The sequence below is a fragment of the Xyrauchen texanus genome, chromosome 7, assembly GCF_025860055.1.
Source record: "Xyrauchen texanus isolate HMW12.3.18 chromosome 7, RBS_HiC_50CHRs, whole genome shotgun sequence".
Taxonomy (NCBI): Eukaryota; Metazoa; Chordata; class Actinopteri; order Cypriniformes; family Catostomidae; genus Xyrauchen; species Xyrauchen texanus.
In genome coordinates, this window is record NC_068282.1 from 12,673,990 (window position 1) to 12,699,070 (window position 25,081).

Below are 25,081 nucleotides of genomic sequence, written 5' to 3' on the forward strand. Positions count from 1 at the left end.
AGTAATTTTGTTGCTGTTGTTCATATGAGTCTCCCATGATGGATTCTTACATTGATATCTTTCCCTGATAGGACACACTCTGTCCTTCTCTGAGGAGCCACGGGCCAATGAATCTAAGGAGAAAGGGAGATATAAATAAACAAATGCTGGTCATCCAATTCTCAGACTCAAGCTTATTCCAGCCAACCCTGCTCATACTTCTCATTTGTTGCATTTTGTCTTACAGAGAGTGACAGAATGACTGTGACTGAGAGATCTTACTATTAGGGGCTCTTTGTTGATGTCATTCAGGTCTAGAGACAGTATGTAGTCCTTGCTGCCAACATACATGCGATCATGATCCTCATCCATTTGCAGGATTCTGTAGTCTGTCGAGTTGAGCAGGAAGGCAAAGTAATGGACGGTTCCAGTAGACTTCATCTCTGAAAGAAGACAGAGAATAGAGTCCATTTAATTTATTTGATTAATTTAGCAGACAATTTCATTTAAAGTGACTTACAATTGAGGAAACAACAAGCAATTTATCAAAATGGAGCCAACTACTGTATATTAGCAGCGCACTAATACTGAATTTTCAACCATTGAATGAATTGCTTGTAGCTGCCAATCCACATTAAGCTGGGCTCTTTAAATCACAGTACAGTACAGAGTACAGACATCACCAGAAAGTGCTTGCATCTTTAGACAAGACAAGGCAAGTTTATTTACACTGGTTGCTAAAGGTTTGGAATAATGTACAGACTTTGCTGTTTCGGAAGGAAATTGGTACTTTAATTCACCAAAGTGGCATTCAACTGATCACAAAGTATAGTCAGGACTTTACAGATGTAAAAAAACAGCACCATCACTATTTGAAAAAAGTTATTTTGATCAAATCTAGACATGCCTCATTTCCAGCAGCCATCACTCCAACAACTTTCTGGCATTATCACACAACAGAGACAGCTTTATTATTATTGCTCCAGTGAGATTTTGCAGGACCAACAAAACAACAAATGTTGACAGTGTATGACAACTCTCAAGAGCCCTCAGTCTTCCACGAGCTTACAGCAGGAAACTCTTGACGGAAAACACAACAATAAATGTCCTTCTTCTGCCACCATAGTGCTGCTATGACTTCTGGGACTTCAAATGGTTACTTGCCCTCAAGTCACCATCCGATGCATCCTTGATATTCGGCCTGATCTAGAACAAATCTGGGTAATTTTATGCAATCTCCGTACTTGCATTCTTGAGTATTGGAATTGATCTGCGGCAGTGGATGATGACGTTGAACGAGTCCATGAGAATGTAAGAACACATAGGAATGCACATTGAGAATATATTCAGAACATTGAACCATAATATACAGTAGGCATTCTATTTAATGCAAGTCCATTCTCCTAATCTGCAAAATCTAAAACTCTTAAAGTGCTCACATTCAATCAATCCAATCAACTGTTACTGTTGCCAAGTCACAGTAGTCACTCAATAAAATTCCATCTGTCCAGCTGTATGCTTGTGACCAGTCTGCAGTCTCTATTGAGCTAACTGGCGTGTTACCATGAGGTTTCAATGCATTGGCTACATTCCTACATCTTTTTATTATTGTTATATTCCTGTTATTACAGAGTAGATTTCTTGTGGATTTTTGGCTCGCATAGAGTTCTCAAAGGGCCTTGCTGATTCTTGTCTTTAAATACTACTACCAATACTGTAGTGTCACGCTTTATTTTCCTCTATCCCCCAAACGGCTTAGTTTAATTTGTTGGAAATTGAGTATTTATACAGTCTGCGGTCTGTAGGAGACCTACATGCATTGCAGTATGTTAATTTCAATTGAATGTCTTCAAAATGTGTGATGCCCTTAACCTTGTGGCATCAGTTGCGCTCAGCAAAATGCCACCTGACGCGATGAATAAAATGAATATCCCAAAAGATGTCACAAGCATTCTTATGCTATTGCTGAGCTCTCCTCTATTTGAACATATAGTCAGTGCAATGTAGGTTATGGAGTTCACAGGGAAGTCCCTTTGGATGACCATGGAGGACTGCATTGGACATTTCACCATGGCAGGTTGCAGGGTAGAATGCATGTTTAAGGAAAGCTCTAGAGAATGGAATGCCATGACTCATGATACTGTAACACAACATACTCTTGGCTCCTGTGTAAGGATTGGCAGGTTAGGTTGATAAGGTCTACCTGAGAATGAAATGTAGAATGCTGGGAGGTGGGGGAAGGGGTAATGCACTTCAGATATTTCGACTGGATTGCATCCAAGTTAAAACAGACACTACAGAGGGTTTCCAAGGACAATTGCAATTTTAATTCTAACTGCAACAATTTCCCATTCCATTGTGAAACAAATATGGGCTGCAGGGCTTGATCAATCTCATATTTTAAATGGTGGGGATAGTGTGTATAACATGACTATTGTCTATGATAATAAACCTAAATAATGAATTATGCTCAGGCTCGAATGAATAGAGGGGGAACGTTCTCCCTATACTCGCTTAAGCCTAAGCACAAGATCTGCTAGTTTTTGTACTTAAAATTTCACCATCTTGTACTATTATAATGATTTATCATGACAAACAGGTAGTTCCACATTGTGATGTCAGACTGTTCAAAAAACAAACAGCAATATTTTAAAACCACAACCTAGCCACAGTTTTAAAATTGTTTGGGAAGTCAACCTACGAGCGGCTTACTTATAATGGTCTCTGTGTATTAAACTGGGCAAAAAGAATTATCAGATTAACAGATTTATCAGCATCACCATGGATACCGTAGCGGATTCTAAAGTCAATCAAGAGAATTGTCTCTTGGCAGGTTGTTGTCTTTGGGCAGACAGTTTTACGCATTTGGATAGTTTTTAAATCTTATGATGACTTTCTCCACCAAGAACTTTGTTTTTTTATTTGAGAGAGAAGACAGGAACTCTGAATTCAAAATTCTCTTGCTATTTCTTTCTCTTGGATCTCTCTGTCTTACTAGCACACATCCGTGTCCTCCTCTGCTCAGTAACCTGAACAAGAGCCTCCATTCTTAAAAACAAGAGAAGGGCATATTCACAAAGGATTCAGAGACCCTGAGAGATCTCTCTTCCATACTCCACCCAGAGCAAAGCCAGCTGAAACCACAAAAAGTCCTACAATAAGTCTAGAGCCAGATTCCTCATACATGTAGAGCCAACTTGAAAACTACCAGAAAATCAGAGCATGAAAGCTCTTTAGTTTTGAGCCAATGACGAGATGAACAACTGCTTATGCTTAGCCATCAATTTTGCAACTTCATAATGGAAAGAGACACCAAAGCACACAACACCATCATAAGAGTTTAAAAAGACTGATTGCTAAAGACCTAAGGGAGGTAAAAGTGTCATCAAAGTCTTTTAAAAAAATGAACTAAACAATTTGTTATTGTAATGTAATCATCGTAACATGATAGCAACATAGACGTAATGAAACACTTTAAAAATAGGATAAATACAGCCAATTTATTTAGCTGACTTCATAATCACTTGCGGTTTGTATAGCAATAATGATAATTCCTGTAATTTTGCTTTGGAAATAATTACAAAGTCAAACAATACATCTAAATGCTGGGATATACTTTTCCCTGCAAAGTCCTTCAAGAATTTCCTACAAACAAACAAATATGCCTGTGTTGACATAATGAAAATGTTTGAAATAATCTCCTATTCGAGTTTCCTTAAAACATAGTGTTATGCAGCCATTTTCTTTTTTTTGACTTAATCATGACAGGAATAATTTATTTGACACATTTAGACAATTTAAAAAAATACACTTTGTGCCAATACCTTAACCAAACATTACAAAGAATTCCTCGCTCTGCAGAAAGCTTAAATGGGAAGGTGCAAACTAAAGAGAAGCACCCATCTCTGCAAAGTACCAGTATATGAGCATGGTATCAGAAGACAAGATCTACCCGTCTCATACAAAAGAAGTTAGCAAAGGGCCGCCAACAACATAAAACCTCATTTACCTGTATGGGCATTCCTGGCACATAGCAAGAATTCCTCATCTCTTTCATTTCAGGCTTCTAATTAAGCACAAGGTTTGGTCCACCATGTTCCAACAAGTTCTCAGTCATGCCTGTGTTTCTTTGCCAACTCTATTAACACAGTCTAGTAGTGGATGACAGTTATCCTGTATTTTCCATGACAGAGGCATTTTTGTTGTATTGAGTTACAGTGTGCTCAGCCACACTATTACACAACATACAATTGTAATACTTTGTCTCTTTCAACATATAAATAATTATGGTTAGGGCTGCATAATTAATAAAATAAATAATCTAGATTATACAGCTGCCACAATTAACTAATAATGAAAAGTGTATAGATAATATATATTTTTTTTACATTTAATTTTCTATATAACATGTTTTTGCAGTGGTTCAAGATTGTAACCAATCACATAAAAGTCTGTTGCTCTAAGTGTATAATTTATTGACATTTTATTCACAGCTTTACTTGTTATGCTTTTAAGAGGGCCACTGTCTCTTCATTTAGTGATAAAACAGCTATAGAGTAATTCAGAAACATTTCTTGGCTTGTTTTGGATGTGTAGTCAACATAAAGTATATAACATGCAGTTGATTTTTATATAAACTGAATTAATCCAAATCAAACGCAATTAAATAATAAGGGAAATAATCAACAATTATGATTTTTTCATAATCATGCAGCGCTAATAATTATATTTGTAGGTAAAAAATTTAATATCTTGGCTTTCCAGTAATTAGCCTCTTTTCATTTTTGGCATTCTGCCACTTTGTATTAGGTGTTGCAAGGTGTTGCCAGATTTGAATTTGCATCACCTACAGTATACAAGCATCACAACTCAGTGTACTTACCACTAGGTCATGGCTCTAGTATTTTATGTTTTAATATTCATTTTTTTCAAATTGCACTGGTTTGATACTTGTATTAAAGCCCTGAAAGTTTTTGTTTGAACATTTTGGAACTTGTTTTGAAACTATAACCATTTAAAAAGCCAGGGAAGAAAAAAAAAAGTCTAGAACTCTGTCGGTTGTGTCAATGTAGACAACAAAGACACCCAGAGGGCATTTTGACACTCAAGCAACTGGAGATTTTAAGTACTAAGAGCCCCATCTTTGGTCTGCAGTGACATGTCTAAATATAACAAAGACACACAAACATATATCCAAAGATTTGGAGATTGATCTTTACCTTCAGCAGTCCAGGCTAAATCACTTGAAGATTAGGCCTTATCTCTAACCTTCAAATCACTGTCACTTGGCCGCTCGCATGGATTTGATTGAAGGACAGAGAGAGAGAGAGAGAGAGAGAGAGAGAGAGAGAGAGAGAGAGAGAGAGAGAGAGAGACAGACAGACTTTACCTGCCATCTTTGACTTGTGTATGTGTTTGCCACTCAGTTTACGAGGAGAAAACTTTCCTGTCACGTTCAGCATTGATTTTAACAGCCCTCATCCCTGACAGAGGATTACTGCATCCTCCTTATCTGTGCCATGTCTTGTGGGAAGTCAGGCCGGCATGATTAAAGCTGAAGTTTTAGGCTGAGATAAAATGTCTTTTTTCTCTCTCATCTGTCCATCAAATCTTATGACAAATAAGGGTGAAACAAAATTACAACTTGCCGTGGGCCTTCTTAACTTTAGAAACCAAAGGGCTACATGTAATCTACAATAGATGCAAAGGGCCGCAAAATACACTGATGACACTCAAAACATAATGAACACTCACAAGTGAAGCAAATAACATTGATCATAACATGGCCATATGTCAAGGTCTGGGTAGATTAGATGGTAAGTGAACAATCAGTTCTCGTAGTCAACATGTTGAATGCAGGAGAAATGGGCAGGAAATGGGCAGGACCTGAGCAACTTTGACAAGGGCCAATTTGTTGTGGCCAGATGACTGGGTCAGAGCATCTCTGAAACGGCAAGGCTTGTACAGTAGGGTGCTCCCATTCAACAGGGAGTACCTACCGACAGTGGTCCGAGGAGGGACAAACCAAAAATTGGCGACAGGGTATTAGGTGCCCAAGGCTCATCGATGCGCAAAGGCAACAATTCATTTTACATCATAACCTTTCTCTCCCTCATTTTTTTCCTTAACCTAAAATGTTCTGTTTATTTCTAGGTTTAAATTATATATGAGTCTTAGGTTTTTTACCATAATCATTCCAAATATAAAATGCTAGTATGACTGATGATATTTCGTGGTCAATAATTACATTTTTCGTTAAAAAAACTGCCACATTTTTTAGATAATCTTTGAGGGCTAAATGTAATATACACTAATCTAAAGGATTATTAGGAACACCATACTAATACTGTGTTTGACCCCCTTTCGCCTTCAGAACTGCCTTAATTCTACGTGGCACTGATTCAACAAGGTGCTGAAAGCATTCTTTAGAAATGTTGGCCCATATTGATAGGATAGCATCTTGCAGTTGATGGAGATTTGTGGGATGCACATCCAGGGCACGAAGCTCCCGTTCCACCACATCCCAAAGATGCTCTATTGGGTTGAGAGCTGGTGACTGTGGGGGCCATTTTAGTACAGTGAACTCATTGTCATGTTCAAGAAACCAATTTGAAATGATTCGAGCTTTGTGACATGGTGCATTATCCTGCTGGAAGTAGCCATCAGAGGATGGGTACATGGTGGCCATAAAGGGATGGACATGGTCAGAAACAATGCTCAGGTAGGCCGTGGCATTTAAACGATGTCCAATTGGCACTAAGGGGCCTAAAGTGTGCCAAGAAAACATCCCCCAAACCATTACACCACCACCACCAGCCTGCACAGTGGTAACAAGGCATGATGGATACATGTTCTCATTCTGTTTACGCCAAATTCTGACTCTACCATCTGAATGTCTCAACAGAAATCGAGACCAGGCAACATTTTTCCAGTCTTCAACTGTCCAATTTTGGTGAGCTCTTGCAAATTGTAGCCTCTTTTTCCTATTTGTAGTGGAGATGAGTGGTACCCGGTGGGGTCTTCTGCTGTTGTAGCCCATCCGCCTCAAGGTTGTGCGTGTTGTGGCTTCACAAATGCTTTGCTGCATACCTCGGTTGTAACGAGTGGTTATTTCAGGCAAAGTTGCTCTTCTATCAGCTTGAATCAGTCGGCCCATTCTCCTCTGACCTCTAGCATCAACAAGGCATTTTCGCCCACAGGACTGCCACATACTGGATGTTTTTCCCTTTTCACACCATTCTTTGTAAACCCTAGAAATGGCTGTGCATGAAAATCCCAGTAATTTTGCCACCCTCAAAATTGCTTAAATCACCTTTCTTTCCCATTCTGACATTCAGTTTGGAGTTCAGGAGATTGTCTTGACCAGGACCACACCCCTAAATGCATTGAAGCAACTGCCATGTGATTGGTTGATTAGATAATTGCATTAATGAGATATTGAACAGGTGTTCCTAATAATCCTTTAGGTGAGCGTATATACATTGATAACTAGTCATGTTACGGGTCACAGAATAAAGGCTGGTCACTTGCTGAGTACTATGGGCCTTTAGTAAAAGCTCTTCGACTGAAGAGAACTTATGAAGCATCTGAGAAAAAGACATGAGAAATAAGTTAAATAGAGAGTATTTTGGGGAGAATAGTGTTGAATTAAAAGAATATAACACCAATAGAATCCAATAGAACACATAAATAGATAAGATAATAAGGGGCCATGTGAATGGCTACGGTTGGGAGTCTCCCCTCAGGGAGTGCTGGGAGCCGCTGTTTGCTTTGGCCCTCAGTGAGATTAAGGGTCATAGTTCATGCCCACAAACACAGGCACGCACTCAATGACAAATACAGCAACACAAATTACCCATGTACTTCTACAGTGAATTGTTTCTTAAAATGGGATGAAAACCTTTAATTTCCCCTTCTCCCAAACAGCAGCCTGAGAGCAGAACCTGACATTCTTCAACATGGTAACAATTAACAGGCCATGGCTCCATTTGAAAGTCCTTGCTCCAGTTTAAAGAGCATATTAAAGATGTCAAAATGTGTTTTCACAAAATCACAGCCCATAATACACTTTCTTTAGGGCTATTTATTTTACATTAGGTTTATTGTGACAGCCTATTCTGACTAGAGTTTGTGGCCTTTCTCATTTTGCCAAGTGTATAGAACATAGCTAAAAACAACATTTCTGATTCTTGATTCTTATCACTTAAACTGCCTGAAGAATCAAGTCAACTATGTGAATTTTAAACCAACTCTATCGCTCCTTCACAGGTATTAAGCATGGAATCTTGCGAGAAAGTAATGTGGGAAACATGCAAGAATAATGCTTGCTTGACACAGTTGGGGAACAACTAAATAAAAGTAGTGGCCCTATTAAGCAACATTTCTCAGTACCTTGACAGTAGCTTTTACATTAACCAACAAATTAATTTAATCCACAAGTTGCAGCATATGAATCCAAATGAACATTTATACTAAAGTAATACAAAAATGACTAAATGAAGATTTAGAAGTGAGTCGTTTTTCGAGATTTACGATTATACTTTAAATCACTTTCACAAATCAGCCCCCAAATGTACTCATCACGCTTCAAGGTGTGCGGTGCACCGAGTGAGCCAGGGGAAGAGACGGGTACTTGATATAATTATGGAGCAGCACGGCTTTGAGGCTCCTTGATGAGCTGTCAATGAAGAGGCGCCACTCATTCTGTTTAGAGGCGATTCTGATTGCCTCGAACTGACTGGTCACATTGTGGCAGAAGCAGACCCCATCTTAACGGGTGAAGAATCTGGAAAAAGGTTGGTGAGGCTTCCTTTGATCTGCGACTTGCACACTTTCATCCAACAAGTTTCACTGCTTGAGCCTCGACGTCAAAAGCTTGGCACTGGATTTGGTTAGACCAAGATCTCTAATCAAGTCGTTGAGGTCTTTCAGGTTGGGGTTGTATGGGTTTCTCTCCTATACAACGTCTTCCTCGCTTTCTGACTTGCTGCTCTCTTCTAAAGATGGCTGCTCTCTCTCCGGAGAAGTGGGTACGGGGGAGTTCATGGCAGTGTGGCACTGGGGGCGATGGATGAAGGAAGGTCCGGATACATGATAGCAGATGCATTCTTGCCAGTCCAACGTTTGGAAGGATCCATCATGCAGAAGTAGCAGTTGCTTGAGTGGTCAGTGGGTTCCCGCAAAATTCTTCGACTAGCGAACTTCATGGCTCTCTTTTCCCCCTGTACCATCCTACAAATATACATTTATTTCACCCATGATGACTAATGTGTAAGAGATTCTCGCAACATTTTTCATATATGATATATTTTTTCAATAACATTGAAAATTGTAAAACATTTTAAAATTAAAAACTTTTACAATTTTAAAAATTAACACATTTTATAACAAAATTCCGAGTAACAATATCTTACCTTCCAGAGTTTTTTTTTGCAGTGCTTGCAGGTGAAATGAGGTGCCCAGGATTTGTCTTGATCTCCGACAGGCATGCCGAAATATGCCTTGTAGGCCTCACACATCTTAGCAGATGCTACCACAGAGTACATTTTCGCTCTTATCTTGGTAAATTGTCAACAGACATAGCAAAATTCGTCTGCCAGATGCTTGCAGCCTCTTGATGCCATCTCAGAAAAATGCAGGTATCCACAGTTTAGCAGCTGGAACTAAACTGGACTGGTGGGCTTAAGGCCCTGTATTTAAACTATTATTTATATTACTGGAAGGTTCCAGAAAGTTCTAGAAGTTACTCCAATTTTACTCAGCACTGAATCTATCTGGAATGTTCTGGAAAATATGTAAATTTCTAAATATCACTGTCCTGGTCACAAAGTTTGTGGGGAATAATAGCCATTTTCTATACTTTTGAGGTATAAGCAATTAGGAAATAACACTTACTACCCAGGAACCAAAAAAAAAATGGAAAGAATTGGTTACACGGTGTTATTGTAGCAGATAAGTAAAGCATTGATAAGCCAAAACAAAAATTGGCTTCAGAAACCAATATATTGTTAATGTCCATTATATTGAACATAAGCCTATCATTGGCCCTATTATCCACAGGAATCCATTTTGCTATTGATTTCATTAGTGGTGCACCGATCAGGAAATTTGAGGCCAATTCTAGGGGTGCACCGATCGATTGCTCACTGATCTAAATCAGCTGATCTTCGTCTCATGTCTGTGATCGCCGTTTGACCGATCGTGCCTAGAATCAGGACCAATCTTTTTTGCAGCACGCAGGGAATCACACAACAACTGCTATTCTAATGAATGAGCGCTTTCACAGCCCTTGAAGCATGACAGTGTGGCCTCTGAAGGGTGAATTGTTGGCAATTCTAAGTATTCACAAATTTAAACTTTCCGACATGCTGTAATTCAGATGAATATGCAGGTTTGTTTATAAAAATGTGTAAGAATTACACGTGTATGAATATTAGCAGTAAAAACCATGAGAGCATCACACAGAAGAGATACGATCTAAAAAAAAAGATAAATATATACATTACAAGCTCTAAAACTGCTCCAGTGAGAAATCATTCATATGTATGATTTGTATATATGATTGATGGTCAAAACCAAACATGTAATTTAATCTGACAAAACCAACCTGAAAAATAAAGTAACATCAACAAATGTAATTTTTATGGGTAAAATCATACAGAAAGAGATATTGCATGTTACAGATTTACTGATTCACACTATATGAGTCATCACGCAACAGTGTTCCAAGAAATCTCTGCGCATCATTTTGCTTGTTCTTTTTGTAGCAATTTGTTTTTTAGTAATTATTTTTACCACTATCTTTGTAATTTACCATGTTTTAGCTGAATTTAGTGTGCATTTTTGTGGTGGTGGCGTAGTGGGCTAAAGCACATAACTGTTAATCAGAACTGTTCAGAAGGTCACTGGTTCGATCCCCATGGCCGCCACCATTGTGTCCTTGAACAAGGCACTTAACTCCAGGTTGATCCGGGGAGATTGTCCCTGTAATAAGTGCACTGTCGCTTTGGATAAAAGCGTCTGCCAAATGCGTAAATGTAAATGCCGTCACCCCATGAGATCCTCATTTTGTTTGTGTCCAAAAATTAAATGATAAAATCTGATAATTATTTAAAATATATTGTCCCCTTAAAGAGCTTCTATGTAGTTACATTTTCACTAGTTTGTAGAATCTAGCTACTTCTATTTTTTATAGTTTAGCAAGTTTAATAGGTAGCTTGTAACTTGGCAAGTTACAGTTCAAAGTATCTTTCCCCACTACTGCTGATTTGGCATGCTGAGTCACTTTATGCAAGGCAAATCCATTCATAACAAACTTTATTTCATAATACTGGCCAATAAAAACATTTCCCTACACATGCAACACAACCCTGCTTGATCACCCTGATTAAATCCAACTCCACATTCAAACACGCAAACATATTATAGGAACTTGAGGTGTTTATCACATTATCATCTGATTTCACCATAGTTCGTTTTGAATGAGGGTGTCAACAAACAGAGACAGATAAGCACTGCTTTTCTTCCTGTTTTCCATTACCATATTGGCCAATCAGACAGATGCAGCAGATCTTTCAATATGCATTCCGGTGAAAATCAGCATCAGAGATCTGCTTGTTTCTTTCTCTCCTTCTTTAATCCATCTTTCTTCAACACCAGATCCTTCCTCCCTCCCCTGCTTCACACCATCATGGCAATTATTAAACAGATTTCATCAGCCCGGTCTTCCCTTTCACCTCTTTGGATCCTCTCTGATCTTTTCTTATGCAAGTCTATGTCTACATAGCAGAGATAATGGATCATTTTGATCCTCCTCACTCAATCTCTCTCTTTCTCACACTCATCTTTACGTCTGCTTCTTATCTGGGTCAGGTGAGAAAAAAATTTACAAGTTAGTGCTGACATAAATTTCTTCTCCACTTATTTTTTCTCATTTTACAGTATTCATCTTAAAGACGAAGGGAACCATTTTTTGGGTGTTACAATATTTCTTCTATTCCATTCTAAACACTTGAAATGCTATTTTATATGGTTCCCTGCAGAGAAAAAACAGCTTATACCAGTTGATTTGGTAACCCTGTTGAAAAATGCACCTTAAATCAGCCTAAACTGGTTTGCTGGTCTTAGCTAATATATTAGCCTGGACAAGGTGGTCTTTTTGCTTGTTTCAGGTAGGAGTTTTGGTTACTTTTAAGAGGGGAGACATGGCCAGACTGGGAGATCAGCTAAAATCAGCTAAGGTGTTTAGCTGGTCTCCCAGCCTTGCAAAGCTTGTTAGCTGTTACTGGCTTTAGATGGGTTTTTGATACCTGTAAGCTGGTCTGGCTCGGAGACCAGCTAAAGACCAGCTTGGCCAGGCTGGAAGACCAAATAAACAACTTAGGCTGGATTGCTGCAATTAGCTGTTTTTAGCTGGTCATACAGCCTGACTAGCTGAAGGGTGCCCAAAACCTCTCTAAAACAAGCCAGCTAAAACCAAAAAACCAGTGTAGGCTGGTTTAATCTGCTTTTTTAAAACAGGGTAAAGTTGGTTTAAGCAATTTTTTGTACATGGTAACTGTGACAGGGTGGAGGGCGGGGCCGGGTCATGATTATACACACCTGGTCCCTTATCAGGCTATTATGCGCCGAGAGGGATAAAGGCTGACTGCAGATGGTGGTGCAACAGAGAGATCGTTTACAGGCAGCTGACTATCATGTGTGTGTTTGTGTCTTTTGTTTAAGTTTTTTTTTTATATTGTCAAGCTGGTTCTCGCCGCCTCCTTTCCATTGAACTCCTTTACAGTAAACAAATCACATAGCCCATTTCCACCGAAATTGCGATTGTTGTCATGCAGAGCCTGTGCTCGGCTGGTTCATGGTGGGGGCAATCTGGAACCTATCACAAACCGGCCACGAATGGTGACGTAACATGTTACGTGGCTACTTGATAGTTTTACATGATTATCTCACCTACCCGTTAACAAACATGGCGCATCACAGTGTTTTTGTACAAATTTTACTCCTATTTTCGAGGACATATTTACATTTACATATTTTGATTTTTGCCATAGCATCTAACATTTTATTGACATCTTGATTGAGAATCCCACTGGTTTACTTATAAAATAGCCGCAATCTTCCTAACTTAGTAAGTAACTGATCTAAAATCCCTATAAAGAACAAAACAGTAAGGTGTAAGACAACTTTTTGTAACAAAGTTGGCAAATCTAATAACATAAGCTGCGTTCACACTGCCAGTTACTTTGTCACTGTATGTCGCCAGTGGCTGGCAGTTAGGTCGCTAGTGGTGAGTATGGAGAGTCTAAACAGCACTGTTTTTTACAATTAATATTCTTATTAAAATATTAGGATCACGTTCCATCTTCCATCTCTACCATCTTTTCTCGTATTGGCTGACACTCCGAAAGTGCTCTTCATTTGCATGAAGTTAAACATTTCTCAAATTTGTCGCATCGCTGGACACACCCACATCCGGTCGCCAATGGTCGCCATCGCTTGTTTTGCAAGAAGTTGCCAGCACTCATTGAAAATTAATGAGATGAGGTTGTTTTGTCGCTGTGTGTCACTGGCAGTGTGAACGCAGCTATAGAGATCAGCTGCAGAGGACACCAAACACCTGCATGCATCATTTCTTGTTGTATTACATAGACTCTTTTTTTTTCCTCAATGCTTTTAAAGTATAACATTTTGTGGGGGTTTTATTGTTGTTATAATGTGATGAAGTACTCCTTGCTGCAGACGGTAGCTACTGTTGTTGTTTGAAAAAGTTTGGTAACTAAACATTCCATTCCAACAGTTTGAGAATTCACACCGGCACAGGAAACTGCCCCCATGTCAGTGGAAAAGGGTTAATAGAGTCTCACAGACTTGGTTTCCAGTATCAAGGTTCTAATCTCAGGAACCTCAACAAACATAACAAAACTAAGAGGAAGGCAGAGGGTGCTTTTTGTGTGTTCAATATCCTCTCATATTAAATCAACCTGCTGGAAAACCTGCTGTGGGAAAGTAGATCTTTCAGAAGAATATTGTGCACCAGTTTGGTATGTATCTAGCTCCCTGACACCACAAAACCACTCAACACAAAATGGTAATACTGGTTAGCTAGATCAGGGTCAAGAGGTCATCAAGGATATCATGCACACAAACACAAACTGAACTCCAGCCGGGTCATTAAGGGTGGCCTCAAAGGGTTGCCTACTGCATACTCAACACACATCCACTTGACCTCTGTTGCTTGGAAACAAGGGAAAGGTCATCCTAGTAGTGGAATGGTCACAGTGACCCGTAACCAAGCAGAAGACCTTAACGGCATGTGACAGCAAGAAACAAGCATATGAAAGCAGCAGTTAAAGCTGATTAGGAGTGTGTGTGTGTGTGAGAGAGAGAGAGAGAGAGAGAGAGAGAGAGAGAGAGAGAGAGAGAGAGAGAGAGAGAGAGAGAGAGAGAGAGAGGGAGGGAGAGAGAGAGATTGTAAGCTTTGATTTGATCTTAAAGTCTTAAAGGAATAGTTCACCCAGAAATTATAATTCTGTCATCATCTGCTCACCCTAACACTCTAATGCCAACCTAACTCAAATCTTGTTCACCCGTTTGCACATTTAAGATACACGCAAGAACCAATGAAGTTTTGTGCAGTTTGTTCTCGTCATTTGGTGTCAAGTGTGCTGCGCTTCAGGCTGTGTGCAAACAAAAGTTCCTGTGTGCACTATGATTTGAATAGGTGGATGGCATGATTTCCATTTGTGTCACATACAATGTTTGGACCAACTTTATATTAGGTATTTTTAACTACTATGTACTTAAGCATTTGATACAATTTACGTATTATGTACACACATTTTGTGGCATTGTAATTACATTTCAAGTACCAGCATTTCATTACATCTGTGGCTACACTGTTGACCTTAACCCTTGTCTTAAATCTTACCCTACCTCAACCTCAACCCTGACCCTAAGCCCTACCACAAAATCAGTACCTCAACCTCACCAAATGTGAATCTTGTAAGAATTTTGCAGAACTACATGTAGTTACACAAAACGTATATTGTATTTATTTTAATGTTAGTACATAGTAGTTAAAGACAACTAATATAAAGTGTGACACAATGTTTTTTACTTCTTTTTAGGAGTTTGAATGCCATTGGCCACCATCTATGTACATCGCAGGGAATGATCAGCCTGGACATGCTATAAATCTTGTGTTCAACAGAAGAAGAAACAAAATCTGTGGGTTGGAGCAACACGAAGGTGAGTAAATAATGACAGAATTTCCATTTTTGGGTGAACTTTCCCTTTGAAAACATTCCACTGTTCACTCAGTATGACTGATATACCAATACCAATATCTCTCATTGTTTCACTTTTTCTCGTGCTCTTGAATTAAAACATAAATGCATGCAAAATGAAACACATTAACATATGTAGCTTATTCTCTTGGGAGAGGGACCATAAGAATAAGAGAGCATACCCCTCCAGAGGAGATGTCAATCAAAATGCTTATTAACCACAAGACTGCCTTGTGCCTGTGAGAAAGTCTGTGTAGAATTACTCTATTCAATAAGGCCTAATGCCTGCAGCAATCCATCTTAAAGACAAATTCATTAGACAACAATATACTGAAAGATGTAAATAGCCAAAAGGAAGGAAAGAAAACATCTACAGTACATACTCAGTCCATAAAAAAAAATCTATTTTTATATCTAATCATTCATGTGGGCATGAAATTCTCCAGTACCTAAACATCATACTAGATGAATTCCTTGAATTGGCTAAGAATACAGCATTTCAGACTTAATTGCAATGCAAATGGTCATCACTTCTAGAAACTGACAAGATTGGCATTAAGTCTGTGGTGGAAAGCTAATTCCCAACAGCTCAATTTCCAGACTGAAAGTAAGAAAATAAGAAAGAAAGGAAATACGGAAATAAGGAAAAGAAAGGAAGAGTGAAAGACAAAAGGAGGAAATACACAGTCACTGCATACTGAAAAAGCATTCCCTGATTAAGAGTGCAGTCTCTTGATTTATCTTTCTGCTTAAATACATAATACCCCATGCTATGCTAAGCTGATGGACAGCTTGACAAGCCAATGGATTACTGCCTCTTTGCAGTTCATGGTGACAGACAAGCTAACCCCGCCCATAAACGCCAAGCCTTTACACCCAAAGCCCCCTTTCTCATTTGATAGACAAGTGGGCCGTCCTTTTTAATGACCCCATAACCTCTGAGCTACCCTGACAACAAAGATCATGTGATTTGCAAATAACGATAGCATTGAACTTCTCTTTAGTTTGCCTTTTCCTTTGTCACATTAAGCTTCCTCTGTCTAATACCAGTTCTTCTAGAAGCACTTTAGCTGACAGTATTTAACAAAAACAGAAGCAGATAAAATATATAGAATAGCAAGTGTCTTGAAGTGGCTAAATTCCTATTATTACTGTGATAAAGAGCGAGAGAATAAAGTGTATTTAAATCACAGCCACTGAACAGAAGTTAACAAGCTTCAGCGGTCTAGAAAAAAACATCTTATTTCTCTTCTATAATATGGTAGTTTGACATCTGCAACAGAGATTAGCTGTACCCCTACAAAAATGGATCACCCTCGATGTATTAATAAGACTGATAATTTAATCCATGTTCCAGGCAACTAACTCCAAACCAGCCATGAAATTATCTAATGGGATTGTCTCTTGTTCGGGTAACTAATTGAATTCACAAGCCAAATGAAACAAGATAGTGATAAGCGGCCTATGAAGGCAAACATAAATAAATGAAATTATAGGGATTAATAATGTATGCTTTCGTTGGCAATGTCAACCTAGAGGTAAAAATGAACAACAGTATTTATCAAATATCAGTCATGATCAGTCTTCTGGAGTTAAGACATGGGAGATATTGCAGAACCAAATCATGACAACTCCATTGAACATTTTGATTAATCTGTATAGGCCCATCAAATGCAGAAAGGTCAAATATACTGGTCTTTTCTCTTAGATTTGGCTTCTCGAGGCTCCCGTTTTCCAATATTATTTGTAATAATATTTAAGTAAATCACTATTCAAAATACTGTTGGTTATCCTCTAGGGCTGGGCGATAAAATTATATCGATATATATCATGATGAAGAAAATCCACGATAAGCTTTTGAGGAATTCTCGTTATTTACTGCGTGTCACTAAAACACAAGCAGTTCGGCTTTCTCAGGCTGCGTTTCCACTGGGGCAGACGAAATCTGCTCAAAGCGCAAGGAGTGAGCTTGCTCCGCACCGCTGGCAATCCTACGATCCACCTTGCGAGCATGATGCTCGGCTTTCATAGGAATTAATTGAAAATGCTCTCAGCTTTGCTCACAACGCACCAGTGGTAACGTAGGGTCAGACTGGATGAACTTGCTAATGCTAGCTGCCGCTAACAATTAGGTTACGTTGGACACCGGATTGATTCCATTTGCACTGCAAGACTTCATGACAACGGTTGCACCCTCTCATTATCTCTAGTGAAGAGCGTGACAGAACAACAGTGATGTGGACAACAGCTCATTGCGCTGCATGAGTTAACGTGGTTTCAAAGTACCTTTTAGAACATAACGTTTTCCCTTCTAATTGTATCTTTTTTAATCAGCATGTTACGAGCCTTTAATAATAAACAAATCGAATAAACAAATCGATTTATGTTCTTATTTTGTGAAAATTAATTAGATGTCTGGAATGGATAAGGAAAGACTAAAATTATTAGTTGGTAGACTAGTCTCTCACTTTAATGAAAATATACAAATGTTTTTTACATTTTAAAAAATTTTTCTCTCGGGACACCCCTGAACCCACATTCAACATCATTCCACAGTCACAAGGGCTTCTATGCCCCATACTTGGGTATCTGAATCTAAAGAAATATAAAAAATGATATTATTTTAATGTAAAAATATTCCAACAAATACTGGACTGCTGTCACTATGCTTCAGAACAAACAGATGATCTTTTAACATTCATTTTCAATTGATAAACGGTAAAAGACGGTGAAATTGGTAAAAGATCCCACAGACCCCACTGCTTTGGCCGTCTCTGGACCCCCTGTGCAGTTTTGAAGAGACTATTTTGACTGTTTAGAATTTATTTTTTCTTCTTTTCTTCCATCAACTTTGAAATAAAAAAAAGAAAGCGCAATGTGTAAATGTATATAGTGATAAATATCGATATCAAACAATATGAAAAAGATTATTGTGATAACAATTTTGGCCATATCGCCCAGCCCTATTATCCTCCCAACATACACATATTCACATCAGAGAAGCAACTTTGAGAGCAGTAAATATGTTTACTCAATGCTCTCTGTAACAAAATCAGCAGGCAGAGCAGACATTACGTTCAAAACATCTCAGAAACAGATGTTCTCTAGACAGACAACTTACACATTCCTGCTGGCGTCTCTCCAGCCTGCACCTCACTCTTATCCTATTACTCTCTTTTCCCCCCATTCACCCCATCTACATTTCCATCTCATTATCGAGTAAATACATTCTCAGCTTACAGGAGACTCACAAACTGACAATGAGTTGTGAGATGGTTTGAACAGTGGGACATTTGCACAATCACTTCCGCTCTCCTATTTCACATCTGTTTCCCTATACCTTTTATTTTGCAGCATAAAGGTATGATTAAGCATACGTATCTATTTTGCAAGGCTCAGGACTCCATTGGGATGAGTTTTACAGACTCAAGATTGAAGCTGCAAATATCAAACGTAAAAAGAAAAATAATTTGACCCTTGTGCTATTTTTTACTCAAGCTTTTGGTTTTAACCTAAATGTGTCTGGAAGAGGGATGACGTTGACCTTTTATTTTTATTGTTTCTATCCTGTGAAGCGCAAAGTCTTCAGAAGTGAAAATATGATTAAATATCCTGTCAAATACTGAACTGAATCAGACCCCAATTAATAAAATCTTTTTTCAGCCTCTGTTCCAAAAGTGTTGGGGGTGATTTCACAACACAGTTGTGCTACTTTTGTCTTGTTTTCTTCCTGTGTGGCAGGATTTTGACTTTATTTGTTTGTTTGTTTGGTGTGTGTGTGTGTGTGTGTGTGTGTGTGTGTGTGTGTGTGTGTGAGCGTGTATTTATCACTTTGTGGGGACCAAATGTCCCCATAAGTATAGTAAAACCCGAAATTTTTGACCTTGTGGGGACATTTTGTCGGTCCCCATGAGGAAAACATCTTATAAATCATACTAAATTATGTTTTTTGAAAATGTAAAAATGCAGAAAGTTTTCGGTGAGGGTTAGGTTTAGGGGTAGGGTTAGGTTTAGGGGATAGAATATATAGTTTGTACAGTATAAAAACCATTATGTCTATGGAAAGTCCCCATAAAACATGGAAACACAACATGTGTGTGTGTGTGTGTGTGTGTGTGTGTGTGTGTGTGTGTGTGTGTGTGTGTGTGTGTGTGTGTGTGTGTGTGTGTGTGTTTTCTCTCATGTTTATCTGCACATGGCTTTGTGTTTGTTAGCCATGTGCTTACCTTTCTCTGCCTCCTGGTTCCCTCACCAGTTTAGTCATTGTTCTGTCCTTGTAATGTCAATTGCTCTCACCTGTTTCTCCTCGTTAACCTCCTCATTTCTTTCCCCATATATTTTCCTTGTGTTGATGTAGTCTTCATCGGTTCATTGTAATTTCTCCAGTCTTGTTGGTCAGCTTAGCACTGTTTTCTGGTTATTGCTCCAGACTTGGTTCCAGTGCTTTCTGTTACATTTTTTCCCTTAGTTAGTTTATTCAGTTGTTTATGTTAGTGTTTTCCCACTCATGGATTTAGTCTGGGCTTCTGTTTTTTTTGTGCCCAGCTTTTGTGTTATTTTGTTAAATTTCAGGTCTGCAACTGGGTTCATCGGTTCATGAATGTGACAGAATGAACAGACCAAATTGAACCCAGCAGACCGTCCACGTTTCCACTATGGGAATTCTACTCCACTCAGCTCCTACCTGCCAGAAGTCTAATCCCCAAGACCCAAATTCCTTCTCTACAGCCCTGAACTTTTGTCAGGAGGGTCAGCCTATCGGGATCAACGCTGAAGCCCTCTGGAAGGCTACCCAGAGGTGGTGTCTAGCAAAAGTTCAAGATCAGATCAAGCTGCTGTTTCTCAGTGGTCTTGATGAACCGATGACTTGGGAGGAGCTGGGAATTTTAAATGGACGTAGTAAACCAAGCCCGTTATTGCTCTTCCTACCATCTACAAGACGAGGAGGAGAAGGGCCCCTATTTCTGATCCCACTGCAGCTCGCCCGGAGGGGTCCCACGTCGCTGCAGCTCGTCTGGAGCAGTCCTACGTCGCTGCAGCTCACCCGCTGCCAGCGTTCACGGCCACGGAGGCTGTTCCCCTGCTGCTGCCAGCACTCTCGGCCACGCTGACCATCATCCAGTCTGTCCAGTTCCCTGTGGCCACTGTCTGTTCTATCCAGTCCCTTGTGACGTCAGAGCTGGTCCCAGCGTTCAAATACATGGCTGTCGCTTTCCCCTGATGCTTGTCCAGTCCTTGTGGTTGCTGAGCTGGTCCGATCCCTTGCAACCACCAAGATTGACCCCTCACTAGCGACTACCGCCCAGTCCCCAGTGGCTGCAATTCAGTATTTCCAGTTCCCAATGGCCACCTTTGACCTCACCCTCTGTCCACCATCCGACTGCATATCTGCCTGTTCCCATGTGGCTGCCACTCAGTCGGTCCCTTCACTAGCTGCCAGTGTGTCTCCCCAGCTCTCAACAGCTGCCTACCCTTCTGTCCGGTCTCCAGTGTTCACCCTTCTGTCTGTCCCCCACAATCCAGTTTAACCAGGCACCACATGTGCTGAAATAGCACGGTGCCATTTTTAAATGAACAAATTCTCATTCTTTTCAGTGCAAACATGGAACAATAAATGCCACAATTTTATTGATCATGGCAGCAACAATTCCTCAAATGACAACAGAATGATGAAGAGTTTTATAATAGGGGAAAAAACACATTGAGACAAAGGATTTTGTGGTGAAGTAAATATATCAGTATACATTAAGTACTTTCTACATTGTATAAGTTATAGCGTGAACTTGAAAATATTAGTCAAATTCTACATTTGTACTTTATTCAAACATGTAAAAATTAAGCTTTATCGTAAGTCCAAAAGGTATCAATCACAATGAGAAAACCTTGAGCTAATTTGAGTAAAATTCACAGGTAAATAAAATAAGTATATTTTACTTAACTTTACAAAACTGTTGTTCCCAGCATGCACTGGGCTTGAATAATTAATGAGCCTGCATGGTTTCATTGTTTGCAAGTTGATTTAAATTTTATTGTTGATATTAATGTTAAGTTTGGTAACTTCTTGTTTTGTGTAGTCTGAAGTTTACAGGTCTGATTACGCAGCTATGGATCTGGTTTCTTTCACCATTAAAGAAAGGAGATGTTGTCTAATGTAGACAACATAGAGTGCATTAAGCTTCCATGTGGAAGGCATCCGTGTGTCATGTGGTACATGACTATAAATGTTAAAAAAGTCATGGAAATGCTAGTACAATTTTCGAAGCATGGCTTAATTCAGTGTTACATTGCTGAGTAAAATTTACTAGGAACAGAAAATTGCAAAGAACAATTTACTTGAGAGTTAAAGCCAAGAATTGAGTGTAGACTTTACTTGAAAATACGGTCTGTTAAATTTACATGCAATTTCTGCATGGGAATTATTTTCTACATTTTAAGTAAACCCCCACTCCAAAAAAAACTCAATGGAGACCTGTGGTGTAGTCAAGCACAGTTTTGTCATTTCAATGAGCTGATTCAGGTGCGTAGATTGCTCTAATATGTGGTAATGCTGAACTAATCCAATCAGGCAAGAATCCAAATTACATTTTGTTCTCTATTTAATCCTAATAATCTATTTACAAATCTATTAATCTTGATAAAATTATTTCACCCACTTATCAACATCACTTCATTTCTACTTGTGATATGAGATCAGGTAAATCTTTGTGTAACAGAGTTTTCCCATCTTGTGTAAGAGGCAGAGGGGACAATGCTTTTTCATTAAAAGTGAATTTCCTGAGTAACTGTAGCTGGGAATATTTTACTATAGCAATATAAACATGTCAGTCATAGTTTCACAAAGGATTTTTTAAAGTGCATGCATGGACGGGAAACTGACCTCATCCCAAGTCAGACTGGTTCAGTTCTTAATTGGAGGATAATCAGCATAGATTTCAGGGCACACTGAACTGTAGCATTATTTAGAATAATAGCACACAATCTATATTTTAAATGGTTTTGATTAGCAGAATTGAATATTCTGCTTTGTTTTCTGAGATATGGCTGCTAATTTATTCTGTTTTCTGTAAAACTGTTTACAGAATAATGTAAATATTTTTTTCTATGGAGATCTATTATTATGGTATCCTCCGTTTCAGATTTACCTGCCCATAAATGATAAAAAATAAATAAAACTGTAGTTAGTCAGTTCATATTGGTCAAATGGTCTATTTCTGTCCAATTGGTCGATTCTCAGCCAAAATAAGCACTGGACCAGACCTTATAACAATAGACAAAAGTCTGGTTTTGTGAGACTACCTTAGGGGTGTCTACATTCATAGCTATTTACTTCAAAGTACAAAAATAGAGAAATGTTTGAGAAATAAAAGAGCATTGTCTCTTTTTAATTGCCCCTTTAATGAGCATGAAATCACTGTTACACACAACAAGCGCCCAAACAACTCACTGATACCACAGACTACACCAGCAATTACAGAAACACACATTTACACAATCTACACTACATAAACAGTGTCTGCATGCAATCATTTTACATGCAATTCACTTGAGACTCAAGCAAAATTTGGCTCAGAACCACAAGATCATCTTTCCCACCCGTCTAACAATATGTAGGCAACATATGCCATTCCTCTGAAGTGAACATCTGGAGAATTTCTACCTGAGAGATGCACAGACATGCACAGATGCATACTCGCTCTGAATTAAACAGAGGAGTAGATTGCTAGTGCTGCTTACAATGATTATCATTGTTACGTATTATCAACCCTATCATTAAATTGTCAGGTATGCAATTCTCTCTAACTTAGTTCACTACATCAACATTTAACAAGCACAGTGATATCAGGTATCTTATTCTCCATTCAATGTTCTAGAAGCTAGCAAATAGCATTATGGTTACAACAATGTTTTTCCCCAAATAACCCCTATATAAAGGCACTGTGGTGGTACCATTGCATACAATGATGGGACCAGATGGTACTGTATATACCATGGTAGTATGATTTAGCCTAATATTTCATCAATTAATCATACAGTGGGCTAAACTGAAACAACAGTGGTCTTAAATAGTACAACATTTCACATCTATCATAATATATATATTTTTAATATTTAAAAAATGACGGATGTATACTCACTGAGAACTTTATTAGAAACACTATGGCTCTAATGAAGTGCCCAACGTAGTCTTCTGCTTTTGTAGCCCATCCGCCTCAAGGTTCAACATGTTGTGAATTCTGAGATGCTATTCTGCTCAGTACAATTGTACAGAGTGGTTATCAGAGTTACCGTAGGCTTTCTGTCAACTCTAACCATTTTGGCCATTCTCTGTTGTCCTCTATCATCAACAAGGTGTTCCATCCGCAGAACTGACGCTCACTGGATGTTTTTTGTTTTAATGAAACTTTATACTATATTAGAGATGCACCTTACATTTTATCCATGTCATTCCATATAAACTAAATAAATTTAAGTTAAAAATATCTGCAAATAAATTACTTTGGTACTTACCCTGTACCATGGCATTGAATGGTTACCATATTCATGTACCATGTAATTTACATGGATCTACTGTTGCACAGTCGAGCTGCATCTAAGTTACTTCAAAGGATACATCCAAAGATTGGTACTACTATACAGTATACAATTACACTTCTGCCACTTGTTTATTTTGGTTTGTTTCATTGTATTTTATCTACAATGTGTTTTTGCTGATGTCCAAATGACCCCAAACTGAAACAATCATTACTTTTACATCAGTGGCGGCTGCTGGTCTTTCAAAGAGGGGAAGCTCATTTTCAGCCTACATTATAAACTTATTTACCCTATTTTTTGCACTAAATCAATCTTAGGTGTTGATCTGCCCTGCTGTTTAATTCTAATTTTTTCCTCGTAAGGAAGACTTTCAAATGGCTTCGCCTAAATCAGGTCGACAATATTAGCACCGTCTGCCATTGTGCGCAGTTTCACCCGTACGACGCTAGCCTAGCCTACTGTATGAATGATTGAATGAACGAACGACAACAGCTCTAAAACAAAATATATTAAACTTGGTAAAACTGAAACAAGGAATGTGGTGTATAATTGTGTGAAATGTATTATGCAAATTGACTAGCAATTTCGCCAAACAAATATAAAGAAATAGGTTGCAGCAGTTTGTCTTTCGACTACACTTGAGAAATCCGTGATGGGACTGAGCGTGAAATAGCTTCAGTGACTTCTTATAGTACAGATTCGCTGTCAATCAAAAGGAGATGCAGTCTTTCGACAGATCCTCCAATCATCACGCGGAAGCCCGGAGTCCGGGCCAGCCCACTCCTCATTCACCCCCAGAGACGCTGAGCGTCCGTGGGCGGGACATAATCGCAGCATTTATCCAATGACCGTCTATTTTCGAGCACTGAAAAAACTGTTCAGAGCAGCCCCATTGAAGTCAATGGACGCTCGGCTTCAACAGGGAAATGCACTGACGCTACGGGAATGTATGAGAAGTAAATCGAGTCAGCCGACCTGCTATATGTAATGTAGCTGATTCTGAACGAACTCGTCTTCGAGATGAACGTGTTCTAACGCATTTTTAGTCAATAAATTGTTTACACAATAGTACATATTTGACCATTATTGTTTTGACATTATAGGGGAAGCTGAGCTTCCCTTGCAGTCTTAAAGAAATCCCCACTGTTTTACATGCACTTTAAAAGTGCTTTTTAAAATGTCACATAAACGCTTTACTCTAACTGAAATTGTACCAGTCTGATTTTTGCGAAGTCAGACTAACAAACATAGATAATGCTATTGCAGCTCAGCTTCATCCAGCT

The 25,081-nt window shown here is 38.8% G+C and overlaps 1 protein-coding gene across 1 annotated transcript in view; it reads right to left on the reverse strand.

Moving 5' to 3' along the window:
• The window catches only part of LOC127646632 (semaphorin-3F-like), a 71,141-nt gene that overhangs the window by 27,901 nt on the left and 18,159 nt on the right, over positions 1 to 25,081 (reverse strand). Inside the window, exons 3-4 of the mRNA XM_052130395.1 lie at positions 262 to 422; positions 51 to 113 (exon numbers count right to left, since the gene is read on the reverse strand). Of these exons, the coding sequence (XP_051986355.1) occupies positions 51 to 113; positions 262 to 422 (224 nt within the window). The remainder of the gene's footprint in view (positions 1 to 50; positions 114 to 261; positions 423 to 25,081) is intronic.